Raw genomic sequence first — 20,135 nt, 5'->3', positions numbered from 1 at the left:
AGAATAAAACAGGCAAATAAAGTGGGAGAGATTCATTGTGGAAAAGAAGCAGGCCAAGATACTGCATGGGACTGACCGTTAGCCGCCCTCGGCTGAGGATGGTGTTGAGATGAGATTTGGCACTGGACAGTTTGGGCTGGGTCTTGTCCATCAGAGGTGTGGAGCTCCGTAATAAGTCCATATTTTCCTGCAGGCACTCCTCCAACAAGGCCTCGGCCAATAGCAGAGTCCCGTAGTCATCTGTAGGGAGGGAATGAAAACGTTACGAGTTAAACTGACACGAAGACACTGAACCTCTGTGTGCTCCTGATGTGTGAATGTGTTTGTGAATGGGTGAATGGAAGGTCCATGAAGAAGGTCTATGACGAAAAGCTTCATCATCATAACCTTTATTTAAACTCGGAGTACAGTTGAGGGTCAGGCCCTCATTTTCAATGTAGCCGAATAAGCTTGATATATATATATATAATCCAAGCTGTCCTTGGCCAATACCACGTTAGCGACGGTTACTAGGTAAGGATCCTGGTCAAGCTTTCAATGCTGGTCAAAATGGTTAAGCAGTGTCAATAAATATATTTGCTGTAGCATGTGTGGACCTCAGAAAAAGGGTTTGTTTTCTTACCTTGTTGTGAGCAAACTAGTCCATTCCATGAATTATTTTGCTCCGTTGTGCAGTTTAATAGTAAATATTAGAAATAAAAATAGGCTCTCATAGACTTCCATTGCATGAATCCTAAACTATATTTAATGCACTTTTAGTATTTAAAAAAAAAGTATCAAACCGGGGAATCACACTTGTGCCCACTTATATCGGCCATGTTTGTGTAACTGCAGCCCAAAACATTAAAAGTCCATAGACTTGGCTGCCATATGACGTAATCTTCAAAAGCCATGCATGGGAGGGGCTAGCGCCCTGATTTACAGCAAGCAAGTTATAGCTCACAGGAAGGAGCAGCCTAATAGCCTATATGCAGTGATGTAAATTAGTTTTCACTGTAATGGGTCCCGGGACCCAGGGGTGGTCTTTTAGATGAGTCCCGCTTCAACGACATAATATTATAGAAGTCATATTTTGTAATTGTTTACAAATTGCAGCATTTAACTCCCATTTCATCTAGTATGTTTATAAAATGGTTATATTCATGTATAACATATTATATCTGAAAGAAATAAAAACAATTCTAAAATCTTCTAAAGAGTTATGCAAACAACAGTGCAAAGTATATGCAAACATATAAAGTAAATTAAATAGCACCACATTACAGTACAGTGCTGAGTACAGTAGTGCGTCCATGGGACCCCCAGAAAGGTCCACGGATGGGTCCATAATCCATATTATCAATAATCTGCGTTTTGGGATTCAAAATGCACCCTATTAGCATCACTGAATTATGGCAGTGTATTTTGATATGGCCAGGATCCAAATCAGTGGCGAGCAGTGAATGTTCTCTAAATTGTGTGACACAAACACACACTAACACGTCGTACACACTGTGGATTCAAGCTTTCCTGTTTATTCCTCATCCCTGATTCCCCCTGACTTTGTATGTGTTCTGACGCCAAGCCTGGCTGTGACACAAATGTTTATGATACTGGTACAAATGACATACTTATCTGTCAGTTTTATCAGCACAAGCAAGGCCAGAAGGGGGGAAAGGGCAAGGCGAGCTTCAGCCCTTGGAACTGCCCACAGTACAAGATGTTTAATGATTTAAAATCTTTGTTGTTTTAAATGGCTCAACAGTGAACGAAAATAAAGACGTTGAGGAGTGAGGACTATGTACTAATAACATTTTAACTACAAACAAAACATTCTTCTTCTTTTTTTTGTCCAGCTTTTGGTGTATGTGCACAAACTTTGTCCTACACAAACTAAATCCCATTGACAATACATTCATGAATTGACGTTGAATTGATCATTTTGAGTGTTCGATTGCGTAACACAAACATTGAAGACGAAGGTGAGGACGCAAAATCTGATTGCCTGGAATGAGATGAGGAACGATGATAAGATCGCCCCTCACTTCACAGTTCACACGGGTGTGATTTTTTTTACACAAACTTAACTTAACATATTTAGAGACGTATATACACTTCGATATAGCCTACCCCAAAACAGGAAATCATGCAATGTTGAGGTACTTACTTCTAGCCTACTTGAGTGCGTGTTTTAGCCTACGTCTACACCTCAGGGGCAAATATTGTGCTTTTGACACCACTACAACTTTGTTTTAACAGCTTTAGACTAGTTACTGTTCAAAGTACACACTAACTGATCAAGTACGTTTTCGAATACAGGCTTTTACTTGTAAAATTGTTCTGGTAGGCTATATCTACTTTTACTAATACATTAAAGAGTACATCTGAGTATAGGTTAGTTCTTCCACCACTGCAGCTAGGGAGAAACAGCCATGCTGGCTGTAATAAAAGCAGGTGGCCACTGTTGTGTTGGATCATCACGGTGGACAACGTGTGTGTGTGTGTGTGTGTGTGTGTGTGTGTGAGAGAGAGAGAGTGTGAGAGAGAGTGGCTCGCCTCGCTCAACCCATATTTACTTTACCAAGGTGAGGGGAGGAGACCAACAGGTGAATTGCCAGCTTTTACAGTGTTGAGCTACACAATGATAAGCGTGTTTACATGTTAAATGTTTGCGCACCTTACCTACTATGTGGAATAATTTCAAGGACAAGGACACACGAGCCGTGTGTGTGTGTGTGTGTGTGTGTGTGGGGGATCTGCATGTTTGTCCGAGGTGAGGTCCAGGACGATTTGATTTGCCGCCATGGTTTAGCGACACAGCTGTAGACAATCGATAAATAGGCTACTAATACAGTGTAGAAGGAGGGAGTCCCCTAGAAGTAGCATATCAAAGTATCGGGTAACTGCGAGCACAAAGTTAAACTTTTACGATATTATGAGTTTAGATAAGAGACGAAATAACTCCCAAAAACAGTGCGCCCTATAAGCCAGCCACAGGTGTATACGTGTGTGTGTGTGTGTGTGTGTGTGTGTGTGTGTGTGTGTGTGTGTCTGTCAATCACTCACCATCTTCGTGGAATCGTGCTGCCACAAGCTGGTCAACCATGGTTGGCATCTTGTCCCACTGGCACTCGGCTCTGTAGCGCTCAATCTCCGCGTCCAGGCGGCACTGGGTGAAGGACACCCGGGATGCCATGATGCAGCTGTCTCGGTGCTGACCGTAGTACTCCCCGGACACTGCCGACTAACACACACACACACACACACACACACACACACAGTCGCACACACAGTCGCACACCGACCGGGAGGAGAAATAATAAATGTGTAATCTCACACGGCACGGGCTGCAGTGCAGGGAGCTAAGGCAGGCATGAGCATTGGAGCCCATACAAAGTTTATGAGGATGGATTAACATTTTCGTGGTAGGAACAATCAAAACTGCATCAGACATCATCACCACGCACCTATAATTAAGTTACTTTTTTTAGGTTATAATAAACTGAAAAACCGGTGAACTTTGGGCAATGGGAATATAAACACCTCTGATACTTTTAGAATGTAAATTATGAACTGAGTGCCGATTAAATGGCCTGGGTGTGCATTTCACTGTAATTAAATCGAACTAAATCGCGAGATGTAAATAATGTGGTGGAACTGGAACGCATGTGAGAGCTTAAAGGACCACTTCACCACTTTTCAACAATACATAGGCTAATTGGTCCTCACTAGTCACTAATGTAAAATGTTCATGATAAAATACCACCATTTCCCCCCTACTCAGTCTGTGTCCGAAACCCGTCCACCAGTGACATCATCATTAGGCAGATTTGTTTAAACATATTTTTTTTAAATATATTTAGTTTGTTTTATCGCATTGCAACTTTTTGAGTGGTGCAACCACTCCAGGAACAGCAATGTCCCTATGTCCCTATGTCCGTCCCTATGTTTAGAGTACCAACAGGGGGCGCTGTTGCACCACTCACTTCAGACTGGTCTGATTTTTGAGTGGTGCAACCACTCCAAGGAACAGCAATGTCCCTATCTATGTCCCTCCCTATATGTCCCAACCTATGTCTGTCCCTATGTTTAGAGTACCAGTAGGGGCAAAAGTGGCGCTGTTGTGTTAGAAACAGAGAGAGAGAGATAGTGTTGCACTGTTGCCTGCTAATTAGAGAGAGGGGGGGGGGGGGGGGGGTCTGCTAAATGCTAATTCCCCCACACAGTATAACTCTGTCATTTCTCATGACCGTTTCGGACACGGGGCGGCTCGCCGGAACCGGGCTGGCACCCCATTCCTGTGTGTCTGGAAGTTCCGGGGACCCACCGGGGACCCCCACACGGAGTTGCACCACTCAGTTCACACAGGTGTGATGTTAGGAATAGAAAGCCTGCAGTTACTGTTTTAAACTTTCTATTCACTTGGATTCTCCATTGATGATGTCACTGGTGGACGGGTTTCTGAACTGCCCACAACAGCCCTCCCGGCATGAGACACAGACCAAGTAGAAATAAATTGTGGCATTTGATCATGAACATTAGTAATGACCAATTATATATGAAGGTAGGTTGAAAAGTGGTGAAGACAGTTGTCCTTTAATGTTTTTCGGTTAGGTGGTGTGCAGGAATCTCATATGAATCATATTTATCTAAAGGTATGAGTATCTATATCAAATTAATAGAATAACCTGCATGCAGACTCTTTTAAAGGGGTCTCTGCAGGGGGAGTTATAAACTAAAAAAGATGTCTTGTCCTAAAGCCGTGCACATGCCCTTAATCTCCTCCTTTAACCCTTTAACTGGATCAGTTTCTGGGATTAGAGAGAAGAACATGTGAGAAAATGTTGTGAATCGGAGACAAAAACTTTGAATATAAAGCGATACATGGACGGATAGAGTCAAATGCTTTGTTTCCCCCCATTTCCTTATAGCCTACAGTAATTTCATGGGTGATATTAACGGAAAATCAATTTGTCAGAAATCCTGTGCGCCTGCATGCCTCTGGCTGTGTTGCAGTGGCATTATCGAGCTGTAATACTGTGGGGTTTATGACAGCTGCGACACATATCCTTCCCATTGTAACTATAGCCTATGTGTCAAACTCATAGCTTAAACTCAAGTTATACACTGTCTCAAACAAAACGGATTTATTTGTTGTACTTATTGCGCGCACACGGCGCCTCCACCTGGACATAATGGAAACGTCTACAAAAAGAAAAGACAAATCACAATACAATTATTTCACAGAAACACAAGAAACAAACATGAACGCCACTTAAAATGTAATTTCATGGTGTTTATACATTCTGATAAAAAAAACAACAAGGTATCGTTGTGTAAATAACAGGGATGGGATGGTTTCACTCAGATTCCCTAAAGGATCTTTACTGGGATAGGACTCTAATTTTGGCTTAAACTACCACCACCACCACCACGACACATAAAATAAACCTCAAGTCGTTTGAAAAGAGATTTAGGGCCGTCATTTTCTCTCTGGAAACTGGACTTCCGCTCATTCCGCTGCATGGTCATGCACGATATTAAATTAAACGCGCTTCCACAACAACACAGACATTTAACTGTGACCGGTGTTGCCAGATTGTGTGCGAGAAAACAAGCAACTAGCCGCTCTATGAAAAGAAGACAACAACAAAAACCTGACTACTATACTAGGCTATTTGAAAATAGCCGATCACGCATCTTGTAGATCTGCTATTTTCAAAACAATCATGGAAAAAAAATGTGACAAAATGTTGAATATTCTTTGAAACATTAACAAGACAAATCTTGTATGGGGGTTCCTGGCACATAATATTTTTTAGATGTATGGTTTTTGATTGATTGATTGAAATATGTATTAACAGTTTGCAGAATTACAGTACATTTCAAGCACAAACTCAATACAAAGGCTGTTAACTGTGAGTGGACGACCCAATTAAGCATTACACTTGTTTACAAGAGGGTCCACCATGTTCAATTCATCAAAACATTTAGAGACGTACAAATAGACACTTCTATATAGACAAAGAACAGAACAGGAATTCATCATAATGGAGGTAAAAAGGGAAAAGAAACATATACAGGTCCTGGCTAGTTGGACAAATCTCTAGGTCTTTGACCTTGACATGAAAATGTGTGAGAAGCCTATAAATAAGCAACTAACTTGAGAAACAAGCCCCCAAAAACCGCAACCCACAAACTACAAATATTTACAAGCAAAGTTGCTCATAATAAGCCGACATGGCAACAATGAGTGTGACAGCTTCAGCGCCGCAGCGGCTGCTGTTGTCGTTGCCATGGCTGCAAGCTCGCGCAAGGCATTCGCTGACGCGCGTGATGATGCTGACCAATCAGAATTAGCTGTCGTGTCCCAGCAGTTGAAAGGTGACTACTACGGCGAACCGCGGCGGCCAAAATGCAGTAGGATGAGTCAGTTCTCTGACTGCAGGCAAGGCAACGCACACGAAAAAGAGGTGAGTTTTCTCTTTATTCTTGTGTTATACTATCGTGTATGGTCTGGTGTTGTCATGTTATTGTGTACAGTCAGTGTGACTTGTATTGTAATTGTCTTGATTATTAGACTCATGCTGTTGCCAGCAAAGCCTCTTATTTACATGCTCCTCTCACTTGTGTTTAGCGAAAATGGTATGGATGTTTCTACTGCTTTGTGGTTGTGTTGTGTGTTGTACAGTAAACTCGGCTTTGGTGTGTTTGTTTATAATGTTTTCATGTTGTTCTTTTTATGCATCTTATTAGATTGGATTCGATTGTTCATATGTTGCAGTTGCACTGCATGTGGCTGAGCGGGAACAGTTTTTTCATAGTCTTTACTCTTTATGTATGTATGTAAGTATAGGGAAATTGACAAATTGAGTGATTCTTCTTCATGATTCTTTTGGTCCCCCATAGGCCCATACCATGATTTAATGGAAAAATATAGCCTAGTTGCAATGAGATCCAGGCAGTGGCGCCACTGTGGCTGTGATGTTGACATATAACATCAACCTCGTCTAACACCAGCCATTGACAGCCCATTCATCCAAACGGAAAAGTCAGATCTGATTGTATTAAGCTGTTGGTATTAACTCACCAACATTGCAGCTGTAGTTTACGGAGAGTGTTGGAGTTTGGAAGCACTCGTTTTCATTAACGCATCGTGCTGCTGCTTCCTGCATTATGTTCAAATTTGAAACGGGTTGTACGGAGGGCCATTGAGTGTCTTCCGACGAGCGCTTTTCTCTTTTTTTTTGCACCTACATGGAATGTCTTAGCAGAAAGTAGCTCATAACATGTCTACGGTGGATTGTTATGAAACGAACACTTTGCAGATAGAAAGAGGATAATTCAAGCTTTCCGTACAGCCGCAATGTTGGTGAGTGTAACGTTGTTTAATACAATCAAGATAGGACTTTTCCGTTTGGATGTATGGGCTGACAGTGGTCGATGATGCAACTCTAGGTTGAGAGACACAGACAGGATTATATCGGTCTTATCTATTCCTAAAGTCTGTCTGTGCCTGCCTCTTTCAATTTATCTTGCAGAATGACGAGAGCAACTTCCAGGGGCAGCTACAGCTATAAGGAGTGGGCTTGTGTGCTCCTCCTGCTCTCCCATCTAGTGTGTGTCCACTCACAAACGGAGCCAGGGACCCCGGAGGAGCATGGAGCACATGATGCTGCTGCTGCACAGGACCACCATGCTCACGGTCGCCTGGACAGGAACATGGTGCAGGACAAAGAGTGAGTCAGGGACGTGCAGGGAGTGGGGCAGAAAGAGGGTCCGGGGACTGAAATCCTGTAAGAGGGCACTTTTGGACAAAAATAGCAGATCTACAAGCTCACAACGCGCCACACTGCGACGTGTTGAGAGCTTGTAGATCAGCTATTTTCGCAAGTACCCAGCACTCTTTAGCTAGTGGACATGCGGTGTACGACATTGTATTTCTAAACTAATTTGTTCAACGCAAAATACTGTGTTCAAGTTCAGGAGACTTCGGAAAAAAAGCAATTTTCTCAGGGGAAAAAAAGCAGTTTTTTCCATCCGTCCATCCATCTTCAACCACTTATCCGTAGTCGGGTCGTGGGGGCAGCAGCTTCACCAGAGAGTTCCAGACTTCCCTCTCGTATTTTTTAATTAAGTAAAAGTATCCATACGTACGTGGCAATGTGGAAATAATCTGTTACAAGTAAAAGCAAAGGTTTACTTGGGTGAAAGTACAAAAGTATTGGTAACTGTACTTAAAAGTACCAAAAGTATAAGTAGGCCTACTCATTTTGTAGAATGTCCCATTTCATGTATAAAATAGTTTGAAAATAGCCTAAATATACTATAGTGGGCTCGGCTGAGGTGGCCAATGTATGTTTTTAATAATAAATCAAATCTACAAAGTAACTGGTAACTAAAGTTTTCAAATAATTGTAGCGGGGTAAACTGAGATTTGGTGGAGTAGAAGTAAAAGTATTGGAGATTTGAAATACTCAATTAAAGTACAAATACCTCAAACTTGTAGTACAGTTCAGTACAGAACTTGAGTAGTTACTTTACACCACTGCATACTCATCCTGTTTGTGCTCTGTGGTAGAATAGATGTCAGATGACCTGCACTCACTGGCCTATTTGCATAGAACATTGAACTTTGAACACTGTTTGTTTAACCTTGCTGGCACCATCGTATCACCATGACATGTTTTGTTTTGAATGCCGTTTGGGTTACCGTGCAGATCTGGGAAATCCGTTAAATTAATACAGTACATCCTTGCAGATTGCAGGTGTCACAAATGCTGTCATTTCACACAAGTTGTGGTGTGCTATTGTGAGGAGGGATAACCTTGATAATAGAAGAACTCACGCCCAAGCGGAGAGCCTTTGTTGCTGCCCTACATGCCAGCCGCCATAAAGGGCAGTAAGTTACTCACGGCCAAGCAACAAGCATTAAAGCCCCCTGATGAATATATCACAGCAGTGGTCCAGGAGGGGGTTCCAGGTGGTCCCCAATCTAAATGACGGAGAGTTGGTAACCAAATGGACCCTTGTAGATCTTTAACTCTTGAAAGTGTAAAATAAAACCAAATGTACCATTACGGGTCCACTTTGGTTTTCATTTTACAATGTCTAAACAATTAGACAATGTAGTTTCTTTTTTTCTTCCATCAACGCCTGTTCTCTCATATGGTATCAGGTATCACCATCAATACAGCATGGAATTGTGGACAAAATCTTATCCAACGACAACAAAATATTCGTAGTCTTTGGTCTGAGAGGCTAAATCTCAACAAATGGTGGTCCGTGGCTCAAATGCAGAATAAATAATGGGCCTTGATATGAAATGGGTTGAAGACCACTGTATTACAGGCACCCCGGCAGTGTCTGCCGCCACTATCAAAAAACCTCTGAAGCTTGTCCACGGTACCTCACACCGCCTCATGTCATCCATATCAAAATCAACCCCCTACCATTCCAACCACTATTAAATATAGTCTTGCTGATGGTTATATAGGAAAGCCACTATTAAGTCACTAGCAGTAATTGTTGTCAATTATGAGAAAAATTTATATATCCAGTTAAGATATGTTCTGAGAAAAGCATAGCATTTGAAATGTAAACTTTGAAGAATATATCCTGTCTTCTGATTAATTGTTTATCTTTCCAAATAATAAGACTAAATCCTCTGTCTATGGACGATTGTTATCAAATGCCCCCGTGACCATTTCTCTGTCTCTGTTTCCTGTGTCTTTCCTAAAGCCACATCATGGAGCATTTAGATGGAGTGATAAACAAACCAGAGACAGACATGTCGAACCAGGAACTCCAGCTGCACTATTTTAAGATGCACGATTATGACGGCAACAACCTGTTGGATGGGCTGGAGCTGGCCACCGCCATCACACACGTACACCGAGAGGTATACACGCGTCTTTGTGCATCCGCTACTTTCGACCTGGTGTCATATATGTTTGAAAGAATTTTGAAAGCTAATGACATGCCTAAAATAGGGTTAAACAAAGATGTCCTTTTTTATTTCCTCCATCAGGAGAGAGGAGAAGAGAGCCAGCCAATGAAAGAAGAGGACCTCATCAACCTAATCGATGATGTGTTGAGAGACGATGACAAAAACAACGACGGTTACATAGACTATGCAGAGTTTGCCAAGTCACTGGAGTAAGAGGGGTAGACAACGGAGTGACTACGGGGGTCGTGTGTCTTTCCTCTGACTCTCGGTATTGCAACTAGAAGGGTTGGTAGTTCATGACGTCTGTGAGCACCATTAGCAGCTACATCAATTCTTGAGATGGTTTTGATGTAGCGTTATGGCAGACCGAGAGGCCGGTTCACTGCCTTGGAAATGAAATGGTAATAGCAAGGAATAGGAATTAGATTCTGCAAATGCCATCCAAACTGTTACTTTTTTTTATGTATTGTCACAAGCTGTGAAGTGACATTTTCTGGCCCTTCCTCCTTTATAGATTCCTTGCTCCTGTGTCCCGTCAAATCCATGTAGCACAGGAAGTCGCTGTAGAAATTGTGCCTTGTGCTTAAAACATCCTGATAGCCCACACAGTGTGATGAATGCAGCTGCCAGGTTCCTGTAGTGTAGCACATTCATCAGTCAATCATATTATCCTAGCTAAAGGAATAACTTTGCTGCTAGGGTTGTCCCGATCGGATCGGGTGATCAGGAAATCGGCTCCGATCTCATGATTTTCAAAAGATCGGAATCGGGGAGAAAAGATCAGATTTTTAATTGTCTAATGTAAATCTCAAAGAAAGATGTATAAGCAATGCGATTTTGTAAAAACTGTTGTGTTTATGCTAGTTGTTTTCCTTCTGGTCCCAGTCAGAGATCATCAAACCAAGACTAGTCACGCTCATAGAAAGAAACACTGACAGGATATTTGTATTGTGATATGGCATAAGTGTTATATAAAAATAGAAAGATCGGTATCGGTATGTCTCAAAATCAAATGATCGGAATCGGATCGGGAGCAAAAAAACGTGAACGGGACATCCCTATTTTCTGCATTGACATCCAACATTGTGGACCAAGCTAAATGTTTCATCATGCCACCTCATTGCTTTCTTGACATGTGTAGACAAACGGGACTTCATAATAACTGTCTTGAGGCCAATTTGTGCTTTATTGTACGACCATGTTGCTCGCTGGAAATCACCTGTCACTGAGAGTGAGTGAGTGTGCGCGTGCACGCGTATCCAGGGATAGGGCTAATCTTGCAATCTGCAGGACCGATCAGTGCCATATATCTTGTGCACGGTGTCAGCAGGCTAAGAAAGTACCTTCCTGCATTTGTTTCAAGTTTTATATTATTGTTTAACTTTTGATTTCATAATGGAATTCGATGGCGGTCAGAACGGATTGAGACCGTGCCCAAATATCGAGATGACTGACTTATATATATTTGAATCCTGAAAATTAACAGTTTTGGGACATAGGCCTACGAGTAAAAAAAATAAAAAGGTGTGCAAAAGCCTTGCTTTTTATTGGGACATATGAGTTGTAAGATCAAAACGGTTCCTTTTTTATTATTATAAAAACAAAAAAGATTATGAAAAAAGCCTGATTTGGAACTACTATGTACTATGTTGCCCGACGGCAACGATATGAAGTCCAAGGTCCACACCAAGCCACGCCGCATTGAACCTCTTCTTGTTCTGTTGAAAATCAATCGTTTCTGTCGAGCTACACGGTCGTTTGACGTGAAGTATGAATTAGTCTTTAAAGTGGCCTTTACTAGATGTTTCTACTGTCTGTTTTGAAGTTTGCATAGAGAGCTTTTGCTATCATTCTTTGATTGATGAGATTGTTTTGATTTGATTTGACAACTGAGGTGACATTCAGAACCTTGAAAATTGGATTTTCAAGTAACATGCCAGAGTGGCATCCACTTGACAACCTCCTTAATGAAAGTTAACGATCATGCTGAACGCACCATAAGTTGCATTCACTGTCATTGCTGTCAAAGTAATCTCTGATGGTGTAAGACAGTGGTTCTCAAGGTGGGATCCGGCCCTCCCACCCAGGGGTCCTTGGGGGCGGCTATTATGTGTAGCATCAAAACATTTAAATCACTTAATCCATATTTGTATACTTGCCATTCAAAATAATACATATATTTTTTGAAAAATAGGCCAAATACATATTGATTCGGGGGGGGTGTCCTCCTTCACATGGAAACGTTTGCGAGCCACTGGTGTGAGATGACACACGCATCTCCAACGTAGTCTAGCATAGTCGACCTTATCCGAACCGATGTTCGTGCTCCCACGAGCTGATACTTGAGATGAATTTGTCATCACAGAACGAATGTAAATCTGAGCCATGTGTAATATTCTTCATCACTGGATAACCTAGAACTTAAGGCTAAATAATACAAATGACAAAGATGACACTGTCTGTCAGTTTTAGTCATTTAGTATTTATGGCATATTGGTATGCCATTGTTTGATCCGCTGCAGCATTCTCCTTCAAACGTAAACCTTTTGGTCCAGGCATTTCCAGTAAAGCTGTGGTGTTATTCAGTGTACCATTACACAAATAATGTAGCCTGGGTTCTGTCGCTTTAAATATTAGCAGCTTGTTACAGCAACAGATATTTATATAATGTTTGTGTCAGTCCGTCTGTACAATATTATTATGAGTAATTTCTTACACTACAGATCTATATTTTTGTCATTCCGTGTTGTATGTTCAATTAATTGAGGTTGTTTGAATGCAAATATTTAAATGACCACGTAGCTTTGGCAGAGACAACTGTGTTGTCTCTGGAATGTGATCTGTTATTAAATGCTGTCAAATACAGTCACAGTCTTCTGTCATCAGCTGTTCCCCATCATCAAAACTTTGTACAAAATTGTGTACTAAGATTGTTGTTGTTTCAGTGTTTACACAGAGTTAAATTAATACTCAGGATTAACTGTGTGCAATACTACAAAACATTATTTCTGTTACTAAATGTGTACAAATCGTATATAGCGGCAGCCTATACCTAAACATTTCATACAGTAGTGTTGAACATACAGGACATTGTTCAGTCTTTATCCCATACTGTTTGTTTTATATCGAAAGTGGGGTCCAGGGGACCACTAAGGGGTTACAATATAAATACAATATAAATTGGGGTCCCAGAGATAGAAATGCCATTAAGGTCACATGGTCGCAACAGATTGCTGTATGCTTGTTGTATACAAAGGGTGTGACACAGCTTGCCCCAATGCATTTCCAATGGGAGTCAGGCCTCACTCAGACCTTTGCAGCATTGCTGCTTGCTTGTTGTATGAATGTTGTGTAGTGTCATGGCCGCCCCAATGCATTTCCAATGGAAGTCACATGGTTTGTAGTCCACATTTTGGACTACAAGCTGTTGTATGGCTTTCGGCTGTGTTTCGACTGCGCCCCTCCCCCTCATACAACACAAATGTTGTGTCAAACCATGTGACTCCCATTGGAAATGCATTGGGGCGGCCATGACACTACACAACATTCATCCAACAAGCATACAGCAATGCAGTAAAGGTCTGAGGGGGAGGGGCGCAGTCAAAACACAGCCGAAAGCCTAACTAAAATAGAAATTTGCTGTCAAAAACAACACTGATTCATAGGATTACTCAAGGAGTGGTTCCTGTGTTTTTAACGTTCTTTACTCTGGCGAGGGACACACATGTCACGTGCATACTACAGTAGATCTACCACTATAATTTATATTCTCAGGACTCAGCCTCAGGTCAGATAAGGGAACTTTCACATGCATTGGTGCCATCCAGTGGAACCGCCTGGACACTGCATGTCCAGTAGATATTTAACATACTTTAGATTACTGTTACTGTTACTGTTTTTGTGAGGACCACATTGGAAATAAGTCCTGGACTTTATTCTCGATGGTTTTAACCTGCACTCTTGTCATTCTGTGTGGTTAATATTATGATATTACTTTCATATAAATCAAATTAAACAAATACACAAAACAAAAACAAAAAGAGTATCTGATTTCCAATCACATGCATATTGGATATGCAGTACGTACAGACAGTTTTCACCTTCTAATGTCCTATTGTCTTTGGCTCGTTACCTCACAGGTTATGGTGGTAGTGATCCTACACGGCAGACACAGAAAACAGTAACAGATCCATGTCCAGTCATTGTTCCAGTTTGGATGTATTTATTGAAAGAAGTTGAGCAGTTGAAATGAACACATCTCCTTTCTGTCTGCCTCTGGCTGCTGGTAGGAACGTGTGAGCTCCCCATTGCCTGTGTCTAGCTAGCCTGATCACTGCACCTGTGTGACCCTAACCTCGCGTCACCAGGCTTTCCACCTCGGAGGAAAGCCTGGTCTACATTCCAAAATCGCTGTGTGAACCGGTCTGGAGCGGATGATAAAATAAGTCATGTTGTAGTCTGATTTGTAGTCATCAGGCCATTCATAGATTGGTTCCGCCTTGTGGTTTCCTGCCAGATGACTACAAATCATTGACTACAACATGACGAAAGTAACCATCCGCTCCCGACCGGATCATAAACCTGAAATGAAATGCTGCCCAGGCTAGTGTGAGTCTAAATACACACCCAGGCCCCTTTTAAATCCAAAAGAATACGTTCCGTTCTAGATTCTTGGAACCTTTTTTTCTTTTTTTTTTTAATTTGACAGGGACAAAGCTCATTAATCAACATTTTCACATCAATGTAAATGGAGTTAGCCAAAGCTAAATTTCATCTGTAGTCCCTGGGCAGGCTCTTAAGAAATGAATGATAAAAAGAAAGACATAGTGTAGTATGCCAGCACACAACACCATGCGTTGATGCCATGTGTGCATATGTGCCAGCACCCAACACTATGTCCATACAAAAGCACAATACAAAACAGATAAAAGAAAGACATAGTGTAGTGTGCCAGCACACAACACCATGCGTTGATGCCATGTGTGCATATGTGCCAGCACCCAACACTATGTCCATACAAAAACACAATACAACAGGTAAAAGAAAGACAGAGTGTGTGTGCCGGCACACAGCACCATGCGTTGGTGCCATGTGTGCATATGTGCCAGCACCCAACACCATGTCCATACGAAAACACAGTACAATACAGTAAAATACAGGAACAGATCAACATGGTACAGGGGACAGAACCTGGTGGTTTCATGGAACTGATGTCAATTTATTTGGTTCCAGTTCCAAACCAACTTTTAGGGTTCTTTTGAACCAATTCATTTTCAGTGAAAACACTCTGAACTGGTTCAATATTAGGCGGGAAAAAAATAATTGAACCGGTGGAAAAGAAAAGGGGCCCCAGTGCTGTCATTCTCAAGCCCGCCACAAAGTGTTCAGTAATATTACTGAAAATAGTCTTATAATAATGTCACCATAATGGCTCCTACACTAACTTTCATGGTTGTAATATTTCAAGGCAGAGTTTTTTCCTTGCTACTATCACACACACGCACGCACACACGCACGCACGCACACAAGAAATTAAAGAATGCAATCAATTTGTGAGAGTAGCTATCTCTTTTTCGGGGTGATTGTTATTTGTGTTTTATCTTAGCTCCAGTGAGAGACGGGGTCTAGAGCTGACATGGAGAACACAGGTGATGTGAGACTGGTGTGCGGCGGAGCTCCAATGCTCCTCAGTGGGCTGTACCATTCCTCGTGCTGGTGGTGCGGGGTCGCTGGCTGCGGTTGGACCGCAGGACAAGGGCACTGGCCGACGGGGCCCGGGTGGTGATGGGAATACCCGCCAGGGGACAGCACCGTGGAGAAGCGGGGAATGTGTGCCAAGGCCTGGGGGTAGTACTGCCGCGCTATTCCTGATGACTGGACACACATGCCGCCCAGCAGGGCCCCGTGTCCCGACATCATGCCCAGAGGCAGCACCTTCTGGGAGGCCCGCTCGTGCTTGCGCTGTTTGGCTCGTCTGTTCTGAAACCACACCTGTTGAAGTGATGAAATGTCACATCAAACAAATCTGTTTTCATGTTGTGGTCTGCATTTGGATAAAAATACTATCATGACTTTCTCCGAAGCACATTAAATTGACATACCACGAAAGGTGTCAATGAAGGCGAAGGCTCAAATACAAGGTGTCCTTGAGCTCAAAGACACTTGAGAGGAAACTAGATAAAGTGCCCCTCGGGGCACAGGTCTCCACCAGGGCAGGTCATGTTGTGGCCTACTGGTGGCGCTATAATAGGCCAATGTGAAAAGGCAATTGGATGAATTGAGGCATTTTGTTCCAAAAATGTGTTTTGCAAAAATCCACCGCTATAACAGGCCAATGTGAAAAGGGTGGGATATATTCCTCAGCCTAGTATGAAAGTCTGTGAAAGATTTCACGTAAATTGCACGCTGCGTTCATGATTTGAGGCTTTTTGTTCAAAACGGGCCAATCCTGCAAACTTTGAAAGCCAATGTTAGCCAATTAGGATGGAATATGAAATATCGGACAGATCCGTCTTGAACACATGACTAGATAGTATGTAACGATTTGCGAGATTTTTGGAAATAATCTGGAGGAGTAATATCAAAAAATGTGTTTTTCAAAAGTCGGCCTCCTGGTGGCGCTATAACAGGCTGTTCTGGAACGTTTGGGGCAGAGGTTCATCGTTGGCATCCAAAATTTGGCACCGACTGGGTTAACTGTGCCGGAGATTAGCTGTTAACGGACGGACTGACGCACACACACCGACGGAGTGCAAAACATACTCTCTCCCCATGCCTTCGGCCTGGTGGAGACAACCAGGGGGAGCTGGGGGTCAAATCAGTAACCTTCAGGCTGCTTCAGCTACTCTACTTCTAGAGACACTCTTACATTACGACGGCACAATGTTGCATCCTAGACTAGAGGCATTGGTTCTCAAGTCGGGTGGTGGTGGAGGGAGAATTTTACATATTAACTTTTATAGATAACTTAACATTGAGTAGTTTACAGAGTGAAAGCTATAAGTGAAGTAATACAGTAGTTCGCTGTTTAATTCCAAAACAAAACAAATATGAACCACACACGCACTATACATATAACCTTTAGTTTAAACGGATGTCTTTTTCTGTTTGTCACATTTGATTTTAGGCTTTTAGCGACATCAAAATGTGAATAAATAATAATCACACTTGCGTGAAGTGATCGGCGCTCTTATCATCATACATCTTCATACTTCATCATACATCACATTTCGTGCTCAGCCAATCCGCTGAGCACATTCCATGGTCATATGGACAGACACACATGCACACACAAACTCACAAAGCTGTGCGCTCCAAAACAAATCTAAATGTACATGTTAATGTCATACAGCCATGCAGAGTACCAAAGTCTAAAACTGCTTCATAAAGGTTTTGTTCCATTCAAAGTCCCATAGACTTTTTTGAGGGGTGCTAGCCGCTAGCCCCTCCTATGCCCAGGTTTTGAACACCAACATTGGCTTGTGATTGGCTGCGCACCCCATAGCAATGATTTGATTGGTTGAGCAAAGTACATATTGAAGCTAAAAAAAGTGAGGACAGAAAAGTGAAGACGCAAATTGTGATTGGCCGGAATGAGATGATGTATGATGACAAGAGCGCCCCTCACTTCACACAGGTGTGATTAAATCACGTAATATACAAATAAAAAAATAAAATAAGTCCAGACTCATAAATTATGTTGGAGCATGACTGAAAAAGTATACATTTATGCAAAGAGTAAAAAAGAAAAAAAGAAAAGCTGCTTGCAAATCAACTACAATTCTCACTTTCTCAGGCTTTGAAATCTACCATTACACACAAACTAAATAGTTAGGGATTATGTGTCATGCTCAGAGACACCTAGACATTACCGGGAATCATAAGTGGGACCTTGTCAGGAGGGCTCTGGTATGTGACCCAAGAAGCATGTACATAAGATGTTCATGTTCCCCACCTGTATGCGCGCCTCATTGAGTCTGGTCAGGCGTGCCAACTCCTCGCGGTAGTAGATATCTGGGTAGTGGTTTTGTCCAAACGCCAGTTCCAGTTGTTCCAACTGCTTGTGGCTGAAGGTGGTCCGATGGCGGCGTCTTGCAGGGGATGGGTAGGCCCTGCTGTGCCTAGCCATTCCAACTCCCATGGACGTCTCACATGAAGGCCCCTTCCTGGCTGAGTCTCCAATATCTACAGTACACAGTCAAATACTCAGTGTTCAGTTAACTGAAATGAGTGTACAAATGGAACAAAATGGGGCCTCCATTTCGTTTCATTTGTATACAAACACTCTTCTGAGTTATGTTCAGGGTAACAGGAAGAGTTTTGGTGCTTGGAATGGACACAGCGTAAACCATTCTCTTTAATTGGAAATGTGAATCGAGGGTCAAAACACCAGCTCGTGTTTCTTGACTCATTTGGTCTCCTTTGGTTTTCTTTAGCATTTTCCCTAAGTTCACATCATACAGGAAGTGGGCTACATTTGTCAGAGCACATTTCACTGATGGCTGTGTTGAAAAAGAGGGATTACGGCAACTTTTATGGCTCCTAGAGCCATCGGGCAACCTGAGAGCCAGAGGGGCTTTGGCTGCCAAAGCCGATCTCCTGAGAAAAAGTTACCAGAGACCATCGGATTTGACCAGATTACCACTTAACAATAGCTGACAAAGTGACTAATTTAATGGGAGTGAGATGACATTGTCTTTTCACATAACAGCCAATGTTGAGAAGAAAACTACTAGAACTGAAGAACTTAACTGAAGAAGCCGATGGAAAAAGACAATTGGATGACTTGTATTCATGTTTTTTTAAGCCTTTTCTGTTAACACATATTTACTGATTTACAGTAATTAAAATACTTACATTTAATAAGTGTAGATGCAGATGTAACTTTAATATTAGATGTATTATTAGATTAGTGACTAACACACTAAATACAACACAAATTAAAATATGTTTATCAGATTTAACTTTAATATTTGAATTAATGTTGAAATTAGTGTGTTAGCCACTAATCCAATAATAATTCCTTTGTCAGATTCAACACCATTATTAAACATATTAGATGAGTGGCTAATACAAACAAATACCTTTCTGTTTTACCAAAGGCATTGTCACCTTATTTTAAAGTGTACTGAGTTGTCTTCTTATTAGCTCCTTCATCTGAGTAACTGATACAGAGTCACTATAACATCTTTATAATCTGAGCGTTAATTCATCCATTTGCAACTCTGAGAGTGTCCAAACACAAATCTGAGTTCAGTTACAGTAACAACAACTTCAACCATCCCTATTCTGGGAGTCATTGGTCATTGGTTTTTAACCCTTTTCATGTTGTCAAGGTCCATTATTTATTCAGCATTTGAGCCACAGACCACCATTTGATGACATTTAGCCTCTCAGAACCAAAACCTTGAATATTTTGTCCACAATTCCATGCTGTATGTGTTGATACCATTAGGAGAGATAACAGGCAAACGTTGATCAAAATAATTCTTCTACATTCTCTAATTGTAGATGTATTGTAAATTAAATAATGCAGATGTTTAACAATAATTTCACTTTTGAGAGTGCAAAAATGAAATCAAATGGACCCATTTGGTTTCATTTTTACACACGGGTCCATTTGGTTTCATTTTTACACTCTCCATCATTTAGCTGGGGACCACCTGGAATCCCTTCGAGGACCACTGGTGGTCCACGGACTCCTGGTCAGAAACCACTGGGACTACCACTGGTTAACACACTTTTCAATACATGAGCTCACCTGCACTGGAGCTGACCGTGGCCATGTCTGAGTAGATCTCTATGCTCTTCAGGGCATCCCCTGCGCCTGTGGTCTTCGCCTGGGCCATGTCTGACGGTGTGTTCTCCCATGGGACAATCCGGGCTCCTTTATCCCTTCAGAGTAAACACTATAGGTGGCCATTATCATCAGCTAGATCTATCTATGACATCACAATGTAACCCCATTCGCCAACCATTGTGCATAGCATACCTCCTCACCTGTGTGTGTGTGTGTGTGTGTGTGTGTGTGTGTGTGTGTGTGTGTGTGTGTGTGTGTGTGTGTGTGTGTGTGTGTGTGTGTGTGTGTGTGTGTTTGTGTGTGTGTGTGTGTGTGTGTGTGTGTGTGTGTGTGTGTGTGTGTGTGTGACACACTACTGCTTATGATTTGTTCTTTCCTTTAGAGGCTTTCCTCCAGTAATTAGTTTTA

General features: G+C 41.9%; 4 protein-coding genes across 4 annotated transcripts in view; 2 read left to right on the top strand and 2 right to left on the bottom strand.

The window, feature by feature from the left end:
• The window catches only part of ttc7a (tetratricopeptide repeat domain 7A), a gene marked incomplete at both ends in the record, with an annotated part of 116,443 nt that extends 113,268 nt beyond the window's left edge, over positions 1 to 3,175 (bottom strand). The window contains 2 exon segments of the mRNA XM_079511563.1: positions 77 to 240; positions 3,046 to 3,175. Coding sequence (XP_079367689.1) covers positions 77 to 240; positions 3,046 to 3,175 — 294 coding nt within the window.
• The window catches only part of LOC306930557 (homeobox protein Nkx-2.5-like), a gene marked incomplete at its 5' end in the record, with an annotated part of 401,119 nt that overhangs the window by 371,691 nt on the left and 9,293 nt on the right, over positions 1 to 20,135 (top strand). The window lies entirely within an intron of this gene.
• Positions 6,394 to 10,857, top strand: mcfd2 (multiple coagulation factor deficiency 2, ER cargo receptor complex subunit). Its single transcript, XM_079511586.1, has 4 exons — positions 6,394 to 6,452; positions 7,521 to 7,718; positions 9,721 to 9,880; positions 10,010 to 10,857. Exons 2-4 carry the CDS (start codon positions 7,522 to 7,524, stop codon positions 10,139 to 10,141), a joined length of 489 nt encoding a protein of 162 aa, XP_079367712.1. The 5' UTR covers positions 6,394 to 6,452; position 7,521; the 3' UTR covers positions 10,142 to 10,857.
• prop1 (PROP paired-like homeobox 1) lies at positions 15,530 to 19,807 on the bottom strand (the record flags this gene model as incomplete). Its single annotated transcript, XM_079511876.1, has 3 exons — positions 19,689 to 19,807; positions 17,883 to 18,112; positions 15,530 to 15,919 (listed from the first exon to the last, which is right to left on the bottom strand). Exons 1-3 carry the CDS (start codon positions 19,774 to 19,776, stop codon positions 15,530 to 15,532), a joined length of 708 nt encoding a protein of 235 aa, XP_079368002.1. The 5' UTR covers positions 19,777 to 19,807.

This window comes from Electrona antarctica (assembly GCF_951216825.1).
Source record: "Electrona antarctica genome assembly, chromosome: 10".
In the NCBI taxonomy this organism is placed as follows: Eukaryota; Metazoa; Chordata; class Actinopteri; order Myctophiformes; family Myctophidae; genus Electrona; species Electrona antarctica.
This window is presented reverse-complemented; position numbering and strand designations above follow the sequence as displayed.